Below are 15,397 nucleotides of genomic sequence, written 5' to 3' on the forward strand. Positions count from 1 at the left end.
ACTGAGTCTGATTTACATAGAAAGGGTGTGATGAGCAGATTATTTGTAATTTAAGACTTTTTAAAAATATGTATCAGCACAGAACATACTTAAAAAGTGTATGTATGGCAGCTGTATTGTATGGTATGGTTTTTTATTGTATTGTGTCATAGTATTGTTCTATAGTGGATACGATGTGTGCTCTGCTCTGTTGTATTGTGCCATGTTGTATAATTTATGTCATGGTTGTTTGATGTATGTGGTCGATGGAGTGGGTTTGGGGCAGATGGATAAGAGCTATTTATATGTTATGTCTGTTGTCGTGACTGTAAATGTAGTGGGACCTCCTCTAAAATGAGATGGCTGCTCATTTCAAGGGGCTATCCACAAATAAATTCAAATTTTAAGTGTGTTGGGTATATAAAGTAAAGCAAAGTGTAAATTCAGTGCACTATTGTCATTGACACCCTATTTATTTATGGTATTCTTGTACAAGTATCTATCTATCTATCTATCTATCTATCTATCTATCTATCTATCTATCTATCTATCTATCTAAAGAGAAAAAAAGAAGTGTGTGCACCTGTGCAGGTGAGTGAAAAAAAAAAGTTTAGGGAGTGAGAAACTAAACTCTTACGTCACAGGTTCTCCACCAACCAAATGATGCTAATTTGACTGTTTGGCACGCGGAGGAGTGTTTACACTAGTAACTGTGTCCCCGGTCGGACAGTCAGTCAGCAGCGTCATATTATTATGGTCTATCTATGGTGTATCTCTACCTCTTCCAGGCTGATGTTTCATGTCAGAGCCGCTCCAGCTTTGACGCGGACAGGGTCGGCGGCGGAGACTTCTTCCCTCAAATCATGGCTACTCTCCAGCCGACGACTCCGGTCTACCGTCACCTCCTCCACCTCCACCTCCACCCCGCCGGTGCAGACGGAGCAGCAGCAGCCGGACCATGACAGCAGCAGCCGGGGCAGCGCTCGGCAACATGACGCGGCTCGGTCGGAGTCTCCCGGCGGAGGAGGGGGAGACGGAACCAACACCGGCACTTTGGTGGTGGACTTTGACCGGAGCCAGGAGGCCTATAAGAGCAAAGACTCATTAGAGCTGCTCAGAAGTTTGGTGGTTTTCAAACTCTGCTCCTATGACTTCCTGGTTGATAAAAATAAAGAGGTAATTACATCATTCATCACACGTTAGTTTTAACAGTGCAGCCTGTACCCTACAGTAACCATGACAACACTTACTAATGCACAGTTGTGCAGGTTAAACTCCTCGGTAATAGGCCTAATAATAATAATAATCAATGGCCGTGTAATAATAAAGTTTAGCGCACTTGTTTACTCCAGTGTGACATTTTCACACAGCACAGAGGATAGAGGGAGGTTGACATCATGGTTAAAAGCAGGTGCCAGAACAAAAAAAGGAACCAGAAAATACTAGAAAAGTTGTCTGGTGACTTTATAACCTAGAGCAAATTCATAAAATGCATGGCAGTTGGAATTGTAACTGATAATAACCCTAATGTTTACATAGACCATGATACAGTATGCCATTTTGGTAGAGCTTTCCTGATAGAGAGATATCACTACATGTGGAAAGGGGATAATATGTTGCATTCAGAAGGAAACTGCATTTGCTTTGCCAAGACTGAACAACAGACCTTATGCTGCTGAATGCCGTGAGTCTGTGTTTTCAAGCCACAGACACTGTTTGTGCCTCAGGCTCAAGTGTAACACCCACATCTCAGGTTACAATCTGTTTTTCCAAGCATGCGGCCTTAGTTACGTAACCTATAGGCTACAGTGGCAGTAACCTTTTACTGTAGAATAATGTATATACAAGAACAAGACACGTACACCTTAACCCATACCGTATGTCCATGCTGCAATGCATTCATGTACTTTCCACACTTTGTAACCTCCATGGAGTCAGTGGAAACTAGAGACAGCAAGTGGAAAGATCGAATGCAGAGTGAGGAGTTGAGAGGCCTGCATGATTTGAATTCTATGCTCTTCAAAGATCAACTTGCTGCCTGTCGCCTTTCCTACAGTATAGTCTGATAGATAAACCTGTTGCCTTCAAAACATGCCCAGACATGGCCTGACCTATATTTTCTGGGGCAATTATGACTCACACAAAGAGGCTCAAATGATATTAAGCATATGGATTATTAGGTATATCCTATCATAAACCTGTCTAATGTGGTAATAATGTCCTTTCTTTTTCTGTTCAGATTATGGATCTTGGTAAGAAGGTCATGGGCCAGAGAGCCTTCAACCAGTTCATGAAGATGACATTTTACGGTCAGTTTGTAGCTGGTGAGGACTCCAAGGCCATCAGACCGCTCATCCAGAAGAATCAGGCCTTCGGGGTCGGTTCTGTTCTTGACTACAGCGTTGAGGAAGACATCAGCGAGTACGACACTTTTGTTATTACCATACGTTTAAAGGGTTACTTCAACATTTTGACAAATTAGCCCATTGCCATAATCCCTATAGTCATAGCAGTAGGTTCGTTACCTTTAATTGTCGGTGCAAGCTATTTTTTAGAATGGCGGAGCAGAGCCGCGAGCTGCTCAGAGCTACGCTATGGAGGCTCATGGGATTTCTTGGTTTCCCTCATCAAACTCATCAAATACACAATCCAACAACTCCAAAACGCTCTGGTGGACAAGTTGTGACCTGCACATTCACCACGCTATGAGATAATAACAGAACGTTGCGAGGCAGAGTTGTTTTCGAGTTAAATTCATGCAAAACCGCTGATGCGCGTTTTCCGGTAGTTTTCCGGCAAGCAGTCTCTGCATTTGCCTCGAAAACAACTCTACAACAACTTGTTCTAAAAATAGCTTGCACCAACAATTAAAGGTAACAAACCTACTGCTATGACTATAGGGATTATGGCAATGGGCCAATTTGCCAAAATGTTGAACTATCCCTTTAACATGTAAAAGAGCTGCCTGCCTTGTCAGTGTTTGGCACAGTTTAAAACTTTCCTCTCATTTGATGCCAAAAATAGATTTACCTTTATAACCACCCAGGACGTTAACTCCTTTTATAACAAGATGATTTGCTGGCTCGGCCGTGGCCCCCTGTTCTGGATTGGTTGGCTCTGGGGACTTTCTCACATGTGAGGAATCCTATCACATGCAGAGCACAAGGCGGTGGCTATCTGATCTGTGGGCTGATGTAAATTTGGATGGCAGTACAGACCTCATCTCATTCAAGCAGCAGCAGCAGTGGAAAAGTTACTTAAGTCTGTGCTATGGGCATTCATGCATTGTGAGTAATTAGGACATCTCAGTGTCCAAAATAAAAGTTGCACATTTTGGCCCATTTAGGAGTTGGCCCACAGTCAAACCAGCGAATAAGATTTCCCAAAGTGAATTTATTTAACGTCCATTTCATTGATGTGAAAAAAGTGCACTTGTCAGATTTACTTAGCAAAAGTATAAAACCCAGCCTTAAATAACCTCCTTAACCTTTTACACACCACAGAACCGCTCTGTTTCTATATACAGGCCAGATGCAGTAAATAAACAAAGCTGTTAGGCAGTATATTAACGTATCCGTCTGCAGACACAGAGTGACAGCCGACTGCAATGTCACCTTATGCCAGACAGAACATCCTCTATTACTGTAGCGTTATCACATTTTGAAATGCGATAAAGCTCCCAGCCAAGCCCTTTGCTATGACTTTTTTGACCCTTCTTGTACCTTAGCTCAGTGTAGGTTTTTTTTTCTCTTTTTTTCTACAATATCACCAGTAACAAGATATCAGCGTTCAGCTTTTTTATCTACTTTGTCTCAGAGTTGCCTGCTCAGAAACATCAAAAGAGGCATCAGACCTCAGCCTAGAAAGCCTTTGTTTGCCGAACATACACCTTCAAACCTGGAGGGTGGAGGACAAGGCATATTAAGTCAGCTTGATCTCAGACAGCAGGGTTTGACAGGCACTCCAATGATCTGTCAAGATAGCAACAACAACATTAGTCAGTTCCTTGCAACAGAAAGAAGACATAAGGAACAGAGGCCTGGCTTTGAGATACTGAGAACATTATACTCACCAGTCCCAGCTTTCAGATTCATAGGCCATAATACTTGATTAATGCTTTTTAATGCTGGTTCTGACACTGCTGTAACAAAGCTGTCAATAACTAATATTTTGTGCTGGTAGTCAAATTCATTACCAAATATAATGGGTTATTTATTATCTTTTAAATCACAGTTTCAGGCCTGATTGTAATTCCTGGCAGTGTCACACACACAGAAAATAGCTGGAATAAAATTCATGTCATGTGTATACCTGATACTAATCTCACTGGAGGCTTTAACAACAGGGTTATTAACACAAGCTATTCAATACAACTCAAAACTGTGAGATTGGTTTCCTTCTTTCTTCTTTGGATCAATTCCAACTCATGATTCTTTTCATTATTGATGAAAAATGTTCACAGCTATTTCATTATTTATGAAGCCATCACATGTTCCCAGAGCATAAAGTCTTATCATTTTGTAATATGTTTTTTTCAGACCAGTATTTTAAAGAGACCCCGAGGAATTTGCTTTTGGTTTTAAAAGAGTCTCATATTAATGTGGATGAATCTACATTATGGCCCATTTTCGATAAATATATTGTTTTGTCTTTATAGTTATTTTGATATTATTATTTAGTGGTCGAGTCGCCCAGCATTTCCTGGTTTTGGTTTCCCAGACGCTGCCCGGCGGGTCATGGGAATAATGCCACCGGATCACTAGTTGACATCGTTTATGTTCTTGATTAATGAAAACATTCTTGGCAAATGCTTTCAAGAGTTTGTCCATCTTGCGCCAGTCCAAGAATTTCACCGTGCGTGCGGAGGCTCATGGGAAATGTAGTGTGAAAACACTTTGCTTTCCAAAACTTCTAGTTGTCCCTTTAAATCTCAGAAATTATGGGCTTTTCATAAGACACTGGCATGTGCGTGCTGTAAATTGTCCCCCTAACTTTAACATATATATATAGAATATATACATATATACATTACTTTAAATGTCATTTGAATATCAAAACAGTTAGGTGTCCTCTGCCTGAATGACGATTTGACATTTTAGATTAAAAGAGAATATGCAAATAAGTAGAATGTGTTTACGACATTGCAGCTTTGTCACACTTCATTTCTACAGTCAAAGTGTCTGACAAATGTAATGTTCAAAGAAGATAACTGTCTTTGTTTTTCCCGGCTTTGAAACCTGCTGAGGTCTCTGGTGACCCGCATGCTTCCTGCTCAGTCATCTGATAGTTACACGAGATCCCAGTGCGTCGTGATGAAGGGGGGTGGGCCGGGGTATGTCAAGTGTGGAGTGAAGCTACAGCTGCCCTCTGTGTAGGGTCAGCAGGCTGACAGCGGGACAGTTCAGCATGTATAGCGTCACTACACACAGAGACAGCCTCTGGCATCCCGCTGCCACAAGGCCAACATTTTCACAAAACAAACTATTAGTTCCCAAATTGAACTCTCAAAATGTTTTGACGTTTTGCCGTAATCATGATGCAACAAACACATCTTAATATTTCCCAAAGTCAGCGCACACTCATTCACTTTATCCTCTTGCATTTCTTCTTCTATTGCAGCTCATGTGCAGCCACTGCAGAGAAAGAGAGCATAGGTAAGCTGCCTTGTTTTGTTCCCATTTGTGGGTACAGTATATGATGTAATTATAAGTAATAAGCATACAAATATGCTTTCACCTTCAGGCACGGACCTCGGAGAGACAAAACATAAAGCACATAAACAGTTTGGGGACCACGGTGGGGGAGTGACCGCAGCAGCCCACACGTATCTCCATGCTGATGAGGCCAAATGTGACCAGCATATGGAAACCTTCATCAAATGCATCAAAGCATCTGGTAATAAACAGGGAGTAAACTACATCTATTATACAGAACATGTCTACAATGCGTCTGTCAGCTCTATGCTGGTTTATATCTGGCAGCTTCATCCAGCTCATGCTCTGTCTCGCTGATATTTTGAGCTGGATTTCTCCAAATTTTCTCAAATGAATGGCGACAAGACAGAGATCCTCATGTTCGCATCACTTGGCTCTTCTGGTAGTATTGTTAGTCAACTCGGAGCCTTGTTTGTTTATGTCTACAGCTAGAAATCATGTGTGTCCTTTTTTTTTGACTCAATTTTAACGACCAGGTGAAGAAAGAAGTCCACTCATGTTTCCTGCACCTCAAATTGATTTATATTTTAATGATTCACATGGGTCCTCCGTGTTTTTTTTTCTCAGCTAGATTACTGTAGGGACTGCAATTACTTGAAAAATGCAGTTACAGGAATCCTCATGGTCTCTAGAAAACGAGTTACCCCAGTCTTAGCCTTCCTCCGCTGGCCACCTATTACTTTTTGTATTTGTATTTAATCAAAGCCTTGCATTATCCACCTACAAACTACATCAAGGACCTTTTTAATCCCTTATGAGTTTGGCCATCTCCTCAGATCTGCAGGCAGCGCTCTGCTGCTCGATCCCAGAACATGTCTTGCTACTAATCGAGCATTTGCAGACCAAGAACCTAAACTGGGGAACAGTTTACCTGCTGAACCTGTTACTGCTTTTAAGTCACATCTTAAAAACTGCTTTGTGAAAGTCTTTAATTAATACCATGGGGCTAACGCTCCAAGGCACTGTTATCCTCTGTGTTCCTTCTTTCTTCTTCCTTTCATTATTCAGCTTCAGCTTCAAATTTCAGTTCACTGTTCCTCCTACAGCTTTGAGACGACCCGGGCAAATTATATTTCAAAACATGGGGCTCGATCAGGATTGGTGTGGTATTTCTTTTCTCTGCAGAATATAAAAAAAATCCTATGGAGAATGAATTTGAGGAGGCGAGAAAACAGAAAATGTATTGGACTTTGACATCAGCTTGGTAATAATAATAAACTCGTCTTCTTTTGTTGACCCAGGCAACATACTAGCCATATGGCCTTATATTATAGCTCTGACTGGATACAAACCCCAGTCTTATTGGGCCCATCTGGTGTCTCTCCTCTGAGACCTGAATGTTTTTAAAAACTTTTTGTGAAACAATTGCTATGTAAAAAAAAGATTATTATTTTATTATAGGCTATTTTTAAATATTCTAATCTCATTACTCCAACATGCATCTACTGTCATGATAATCCTGTAGGTGGGAGTTCAATGGATGGTTTCTCTGCAATCAAAATGACTGCTCTAGGACGACCTGAGTTTCTGGTAGGCACCGAGGCCTGATTAAAAGCTCACAGATTCTCCTGCTGACACGGTAGAATACACTAACATTGTGCTTTTATATACATACAAAAAAAAAAGCTCCAGTTCTCAGAGATCCTGGTGAAATGGCAGCGATTTTTCACCTTCCTGGCGTCACAGCAGGAGAAAGACGGCATGGAAGCCTTAGAGCAGCGGCTGGAGCTGACACAACTTCAGGTAGCTTTCTCTCCCCCCTGTCCTCTAGTTTTATGCTGCTGATGTTTAATTACAGTGATACATCATATACAGTGCACTTCTATGACATGCACAGTATGAGTACATTGCTACAGCTGTTACTACAGTGCGCGTGAAGTGCAGTGCTCAGATCTTTATATATCTATGTAGGAATTCTTGACCAAAGCGGGTGCAAAAGGCGACTACCATGGCTGGTTCACTGGCAGGAAGGAGGAAACACCAGGGTAAGAAAGAGCACAGGAATATACACAGGACAACATGAGTGTCGCAAATGAGCTGATGTTTTATATTCAATGCATTTTAGAGGAAAATTAATCCAATAAAATAGTGTCCTAATGGATTTAGATGTTTTTTGCTGTAGTTACACTTGACATTATTGAATAACACCATTAAATCACCACCTTTGTATCAACATGCAAAACAACAACAAAGCACATATTTTATCGTATCTGTTCTTGTTATCGCTCATTATCATAGTTGTTATTTAAAATATGAAGTAATTTTTCTGCATACGGTAATTAGTGACAATAGAGATAGAACACCTCTGATTGTTTTTATAAGTAAGGAAAACTATCATGTTATACTGAAGTTATTTTTCTATGCCAGCGCATTTCCTTAAAACAAGATAATACTAATAATATTTTAGAATCACTGATATGCTGTTGCCACACCACCTGTCTGTCCTCTGCCCTGACAGGAGCATCGACATGCTCGACTGGAACAGCCTCATAGATGACAGGACAAAGACATCAGACCTCCTGGTTGTCCCGAATGTAAAGGTCAGTCGCATAACACTGACAGACAGCGGCAATAACCCAGATGAAAAATGCAGCCAGCAAAAAAACACACTTAATCTTTAAATATGATTCAAGACCCAAACTCCCTTGATGGAGATGACAACCGACTTGCTGGTTGATTTTTTCCCCCAAAAATGTTATGTATTTAATTTACAACACTGGCAGGGAAGTTAACCGCATAGCAGTGATGCTGCATGAATGTAGATACTGGCTAATTATTGGCTCTACAAACTTTGTGCACGTTGGCCTCGACGTATCTGTTTGACCTTGGACTGAAGACGGCTGAAGGGCGAATATAATAAGAAACACTGACAGGTTTCATGCTGTGTGATACCGGGTTCATTAGCATCTCATGCTGTATATTTTCTCCTGGGGATTTTGCTCAGCAAGGTGAGCTGGAGCCTCTGCTGGAGAAGTTCACTGCAGAGGAGGAGGAACAACTGAAGAGGATATTACAGCGTATGGAGATCTTAGCCAAGGTAATATCACACCAACTACCAACATGAGGAATGATTACTGCAGGCCTAATTAGTACATAGCAAATACATTTGTGTTTAATCAGCAAGAATCAAGCGCATACTGTGGGACAAGTTTATCAACATGCTGGCATGTTACAGTATACACACAGTTATCAATATGTATATATATTCATTCTGAATAGTGTAAGCTATTGTGTTATTTTCATGATTGATTCAGCAATTTCTTCACTTAATGCAGCATTGTTTTCAATAATTTATTCTTTCAGCATTCACCCGTATTTCCTTTAGGAAATGTATTCTCTAGTTTTAATATGGATTTCAAAAATCAGCATGTATGTGTGGATAAAAGCACTGATCACATTTGTTTAGTTAAAAAGAGTTTCATTCATTCAGCTATATTTAATGAAACTTTGGATTAACAAGCGCCGTGATTACGTGATTTATACCAAATTAATGAGCTCTTCCTCGTCCCAGCATGCCCTGGAGAACGGCGTTCGCTTGATGGTGGATGCGGAGCAGACCTACCTCCAGCCAGCCATCAACAGACTGACGGTGGAAATGCAGAGGATCTACAACAGAGAGAAGCCTGTCATTTTCAACACATACCAGTGCTACCTGAAGGTAAGAACAGCTGGAAATAACTACCAGATGTTCCAGTCTGTCACTGCTGACTGCACACACACACAGACACACACACATCATGCAATCACAGTATGCAGCTGTAACTCTCTGGATTAAGACCACACTGTTATATACTGTGTAACTTCTGCAATCACATTACACGGTGTTGGTCAGAAATGTAGTGCTTTACTTTTATTTTCAATTTGCTCTTCCGACTGAAACGCTGTCTAAGTTGCAGTGGAGTGTCAATCATTCTTTTTGCAAATGCTATTTAAAGGACGTGGCCTCGCTATATTCGTATCAGATAACATACAGTGTTATCGTGAAATAAAAAATGACACGTTTAAGTAATAGAATAATAACAGGCACACTGTAGGCCCCACTTTGTCACAATTAGCTGCTGTAGTTAATGATACGTTGCTGATGTTGCTCATATCAGAATCAGCCCCCCCCCCTCCATCCCCCATGAGAGTAATTTATGTAGAAACACAACCACAGAGTGATGTCAGCACAATCCTGTTTGACTAATTGAGACCCATCGATGGTTTTACAAGATCACTCTGACTTTGCGTCCCAGAGTGTCTTTTTTTTTTTTTTGCTCGCAGGCAATCGTGGTCAGGTAGAATAGATAGGCTGACATGATAAGAATAATTTAACTGTATTGTGTTTTATCACCTCATTAGGCTCTGTAATAGCTGACAAGTTAGATCTGCGGTAGTTAGTAAGAATGGAAATGTGATAAATTGCTCAATTCTGCGTCCGAACTCGAAGCTGTAAGGAATCTCTGATCCAGGACCTGCAGATCCCAGGGTTGAAGGTGAAATCGTTTTTTTTATTATTATTTCTAACCCAAAAATGGGAAGTAGAGCAGTGGAAAAGGATGGGGGAGAGGAGGCACAGAAGTTTGGGCAGGATGATGGAGAAGGGGCAAAGTTGCAGGCGAAAGTAAAGTAGCAAGGCACCGCTGTGGGTGACCCAAGCATCTGGCAAAAAAAAAAAAAAAACGTGTGCTGACTGGTCTTTTTATACAGCAGCGGCATGTGGTGTCGATGGCAAGATGAATATCAGGTGCGGAAGGAGACAGGTGGGAAGTGGAGTGGCCGCACCCACTAACACATACACACACATAAACATTGGGGACAAGCAAGCACAAGAGGAAAGGGACCACACTAGGAAAACAGCACCAACAGGACCTACTAATCCTAATAAACAGAAAGACTGACCTTTTTCTGAAAACTGAATTGTCTCATCTGCTTGTTCTGCAGGAGGCCTACGACAATGTGACCATGGACGTGGAGCTGTCACGGCGGGAGGGCTGGTATTTTGCTGCCAAGCTGGTGCGCGGGGCCTACATGTATCAGGAGCGAGAGCGGGCCAATGAGATCGGTTACGAGGACCCTATTAACCCTGATTATGAGTCGACCAACAGAATGTACCACAGGTGGGAGCCAAGGCTTGTTTCTGCCTTGTTAGCTGCTGACAACCATCCAAACCTCCAAACCTGCACTTTGAAATGTTTGATCTCTTTTTTTTTGCCAAGCCAGGCTCTCATTTCTTTATCGTGACGGCTGGAACTGTTTTCTATTAAGATAGCAGACAATTTAGACTTGAGCTTTTTGCACAAAAAACAAATCCAGGCAAAACCACTATTTCCACTTGTGCCACTCCAATTCCCCCATGTGGTTCACAGATTTAAACTGCCCACTTTATAGGTACAAATCCACAGCTATTTTAAATTTAGGAAAGTGGTCCTTCAGTTTGAGTATTTACGGCTTTATCGTGTTGTGTCAGCAGCGAGCTTCCACCCTGTTGAGTTGCTCTTGTGCAAGTTACTGAAACCCATCCAGCTCTCTCCGGGGGTGCTGTGTTGTAACCGTTTTCTGACATTCCCGGATTAAGGCAAGCTCAAAAAGAAATCAACCTGTGGAGATCAATATGTTTTTTGCACAAAAACAGCAGAAAAGGCCAAACTCCTCAAGCATTCGATTGGATTTTGAGGTAAACATCAACATAGGACGGACACAGCGTGAGGTACGATTCAGCCTGATGGTGTTTAAGTACATGCATATTACCACTGCTACACCAGCAGGAAAACAGATTACAGATGGCCTCCCAGAATGCATTGGTTCTACAGTGTTTAAGGATAATTTTACTGTTTTGTTGTGCAGAGGTAGTTCTGCATCGCACAATGAATCATGCTAATGAGGAAGATTTGTATGGATGAGTAGTGAGAATTATGCATGCCGCGTTATGCACACAATGTACTGAAACATATAGAGTTTTAAATTTTACAGCCCGTAGTTTAGCAGAGAGCAATTGTGGTATTTTCCATCAGACAGACAACAGTTCCTCCCTGTGTGTGGCTGTGTAGGTGTCTGGATTATGTGCTGGATGAGATTGCACTCAACAGAAATGCCAACGTAATGGTCGCTTCCCATAATGAAGACACAGTGAAACACACCTTACAGAGGTACGGCTTCAATCCTATCAAAGCAGACGGTTGAAAACACAATTGATTTTTTTTTAATACAGCGCAGGCTCTGGATAAACAAAGTTATTTATATATGTGTCCCTCTCCGCCTCCCCCTCCCCTCCCCTCTCTGTCTCTGTCCCTCATTCAGAATGAATGAGCTGGGTCTCTTTCCCACAGAGAACAAGGTGTACTTCGGTCAACTCCTGGGCATGTGTGATCAGATCAGTTTCCCATTGGGTGAGAAAACACCACACTGACACACACTCTCACACACTGTCGCACACAAACCGCCCGACAATGACGAGGCACTGATCTCTCCTGCCCCCTGCACAAAGCTGTTGATTTGACAGTTTCACTGCAGCCTCTGCAGAGTCAGTGTTTGCCATCCTCCTCTATCTGAACTCCCAGCTGCGTCTCCTCCTAATACCGCTGAGTTACACAGGTGCATCACACACAGACAGACACACACACACCACACAGAGTGCACATGTCAGTCTGAGGCCTGTAACGTGACATATGAACCGAGACACCTCAGTATTGACGAGCTGTCTTAACGAAGTGCTGCTGCCGGCTCTCACCACTTTGTTTGTCAGTCAAAGACAGACGTGGCAGCAGCAGGCAGCTCTCTGTCAATGTGAGGCTGAACCTGAAACAGCCTTGACCAGCACTGATGTAAACAGACACATATGTTTCTTTGTTGTTTTCTCCGGGGACGCAGCAGCCTAAGAAACCTGAAACAATGAAGTTTTTATGAAATACAGAAGAGTGAGAGTTGACATCTTTATTTTTTCCTTTTCTGCTCACTACACAGATGGGTTTTTAAAGATGCTCTACTCAAGTTTTCATGACTTAATTTCCAGATATGCTGTGGTGCAGGGTGTTGTTTTCATGACTTTGTTTTGTTTTATCGTGTTTTGTTGCCTTCTGAGTAACTGTGGATTAGTTTTTTGTTTTTTTAAAAAGGAAAGACAGAGAAAAGAGTAAGCCCTGACGGAGCAGCCACAGGATGTGAGACTGAGTGACAGACAACAGCAGCTCTTCTAATTCAAATAGAGAAAAATGAGCATGTCTCTGCGTATGCTGAAAACCTGCTTAATTAGACGGGTTGTAGCAATCACTCATGATGAAATCTCCTCGGTTGTTTCGTTGAGGAATTGCACCCTGTCTGATGTATCTGTTTATCCTCCTCATCTATGCCATTCTTCTCAGTCCTCTAAGACCTTTTTTTGTGTGTTTTTTTTCCCTTTTGTTGCATCCAATCCCATCCCATCCTCTCTCCACCCCCAGCTCAGGCCGGCTTCCCTGTCTATAAGTACGTCCCCTATGGGCCGGTCAATGAGGTGATGCCCTACCTGTCTCGGAGAGCCCAGGAGAACAGAGGCTTCATGAAGGGCGCCCAGAAGGAGAGGGAGCTGCTGTGGAAGGAGCTGAAACGCAGACTCGCCTCTGGGGATCTTCTCTACAGACCAGCGTACTGAAAAAACGCAGCGAAGGAGACAGCGAAGAGAGTGTGTCAACGTGCCGAGTGTTTTTTTTTTCCCCCTCCTCCTTCATATCTGTCTGGTTGACAGCTGCTGCTGTGGCTGTCTGTTCCATCTCCCCCTCAGTACAGCACTCCCTGGATGTGTATCTCCTGTTCTCCCCCTGTCCCAGGGTTTTCTTGCTGACGGACCGTTTCTGCATGTCACTCTTTGTCTGTCATCCCACGGCTGTTTTTCTGCATTTCCTGTTCCCCCATACTGTTCTTGACTGATGTTTCCCACCCTCACCTCTACCTTTTTTTTTTTTTTTTTTACTTACTTACATGCACTGCCCATGCTCTTTCTATTTCTTCCCTTCCTCATCTCCCTCTGCATCCATAAGCATTCCCCACTTCGTCTTCCCATTGTCTACAGAGCTCTGGTATCCATCAAGTGGACATCTTTACTACTCCAAAAGGACTCCCTAAAATGTCAACGGGACTGGGGCAGACATCTGTTTTTATCACCCTGTTTATCTTGGAGAAGGACAGCAATAATAAAAATAACAGGCTTGATTTAAATGGCAGTAAAGGAAACATCAATATTCCCCGCCTATATTATTATTTTTGACTCTCGGAAAGCCGCCACAGTATCCCGTGGAGACCTCTCTGTAACATATATTTGTGTGCGGTGTTGTTGAGGTTGTTTTGCCAGTTTGAAAAAAGATGGCCTGTTTATGAATCTGTGAGAAAGAATAAATGGTTCCTCACAGCACATCCCAATTCTTCTCAGAGTGCTACTGTTGAGTGATATTGTATTTACCGGAGGAAGCTATATTCTTGGTCACTGAGGTGTTACGAGCGAGTGTTGAGTATTCAGCGGGTGAATCTCTTTTTAATACAGGTGCATGCGTGTGTGACAGATTGTTGTTTTGTTTTCTCAGGACAGATTGTATGCAAGATGATAGGTGAGAGGGTTGACTTTTGATTTGATGCTACTGTGATGTTTTATAAATATTCTTATTTTTGATAATGTAAATATGTTGGGAGAGGGTACTTCTATTTTTGTTGGCCCTTATGGACGTGTGAAATTTTTCCAATAAATAAATATGTTGCTGTATCAATACCCAAAGTGTTCATGAGACTTTAATTAAAAGAAGGGTTTGATGATATTGACTTGAATATTATGGCTGCGAGCTGTTTGTACAAGCTTGGGTTGTTTTGGGTTTTAATTCTGTGACATATCCAGCTTGGTTATTGATACACAATTAGTATTTGAGTCAGAGGGTAACCAAGCTTCATGATAATTATGGCCTTGTCATTTTATGAGAGCAGTCAGTGCTCCGTAGACCATCATTTAATTACCAATGATGCTACGCTCAGTACAGATCACAGAAATTGGATGCATTAATCATTACTCAGAAGAAACTTTAGTGGCTGTTAAGTTTTACTGAGGCAAAGCGCCACAGAGCTGTCACTGCTGCTGTATTCTATCGGTTTAATTAAGAATCAAGTCGACTTTTGATGTGAGATGTGCCGTTGGGTATACATTTGCCAACAAATCCCTTCTTACACGACACTGGAGTTTTCCTGGTTAGCTTCAGCTGCGAAGATGATTTAGAGGACACATTATAGTGTGGAAAAAATTCCACACAAGCTCCAAAAAAGTCAGTCCGGTGCCAGCATGGGCTCAGCATATTCTCTGAGACTTATCAACACTTCTGCCCACATTCAAACGCAGGCACGTAATAGAGTCAGCCGAGGCTAATTTACTTTATGGAATGAATGTTGACATTGTATTAACGCCGGGACGTGAAGGATGGCATATACGTAACCGATTTCTCTGGGCTACTTTACCGCACACACGTTTTGACGTCTCCCGATTGTTTGTTTAACTGTGCCCTTGACTTTGTGCTTTTCACCAAGACCACACGGCAGCCCGGCGCATTTCAAAGCACTGTGACAGGCCGCTGATTTGAAAACATGTTGAGCGTTGTTTCTTGCAGGTTTCTAAATTTTGAAAAGATTGTTTTCTACTGTAGCACAATGAATGGATTGCCCTGCCGTTTAATCTCCTAATTAAGCACATGATGGCTTCGAGGCAGCAAGGAATA

At 42.0% G+C, this 15,397-nt stretch overlaps 1 protein-coding gene across 1 annotated transcript; it reads left to right on the forward strand.

Annotated features, from left to right (window-relative positions):
* The first annotated feature begins 692 nt into the window (after positions 1-692).
* On the forward strand, positions 693-14,409 carry prodhb (proline dehydrogenase (oxidase) 1b). The gene is made up of 14 exons (XM_085786285.1): positions 693-1,155; positions 2,219-2,400; positions 5,599-5,633; positions 5,722-5,874; positions 7,159-7,223; positions 7,320-7,436; positions 7,605-7,678; positions 8,152-8,233; positions 8,638-8,730; positions 9,205-9,351; positions 10,617-10,792; positions 11,723-11,821; positions 11,973-12,061; positions 13,112-14,409. The coding sequence occupies exons 1-14, from the start codon at positions 733-735 to the stop codon at positions 13,300-13,302; spliced, it is 1,926 nt and encodes a 641-aa protein (XP_085642411.1). The 5' UTR covers positions 693-732; the 3' UTR covers positions 13,303-14,409.
* The last annotated feature ends 988 nt before the right edge of the window (positions 14,410-15,397 follow it).

This window comes from Trachurus japonicus, chromosome 9 (assembly GCF_045865225.1).
Source record: "Trachurus japonicus isolate A0001 chromosome 9, Traja_1.0".
Taxonomy (NCBI): domain Eukaryota; kingdom Metazoa; phylum Chordata; class Actinopteri; order Carangiformes; family Carangidae; genus Trachurus; species Trachurus japonicus.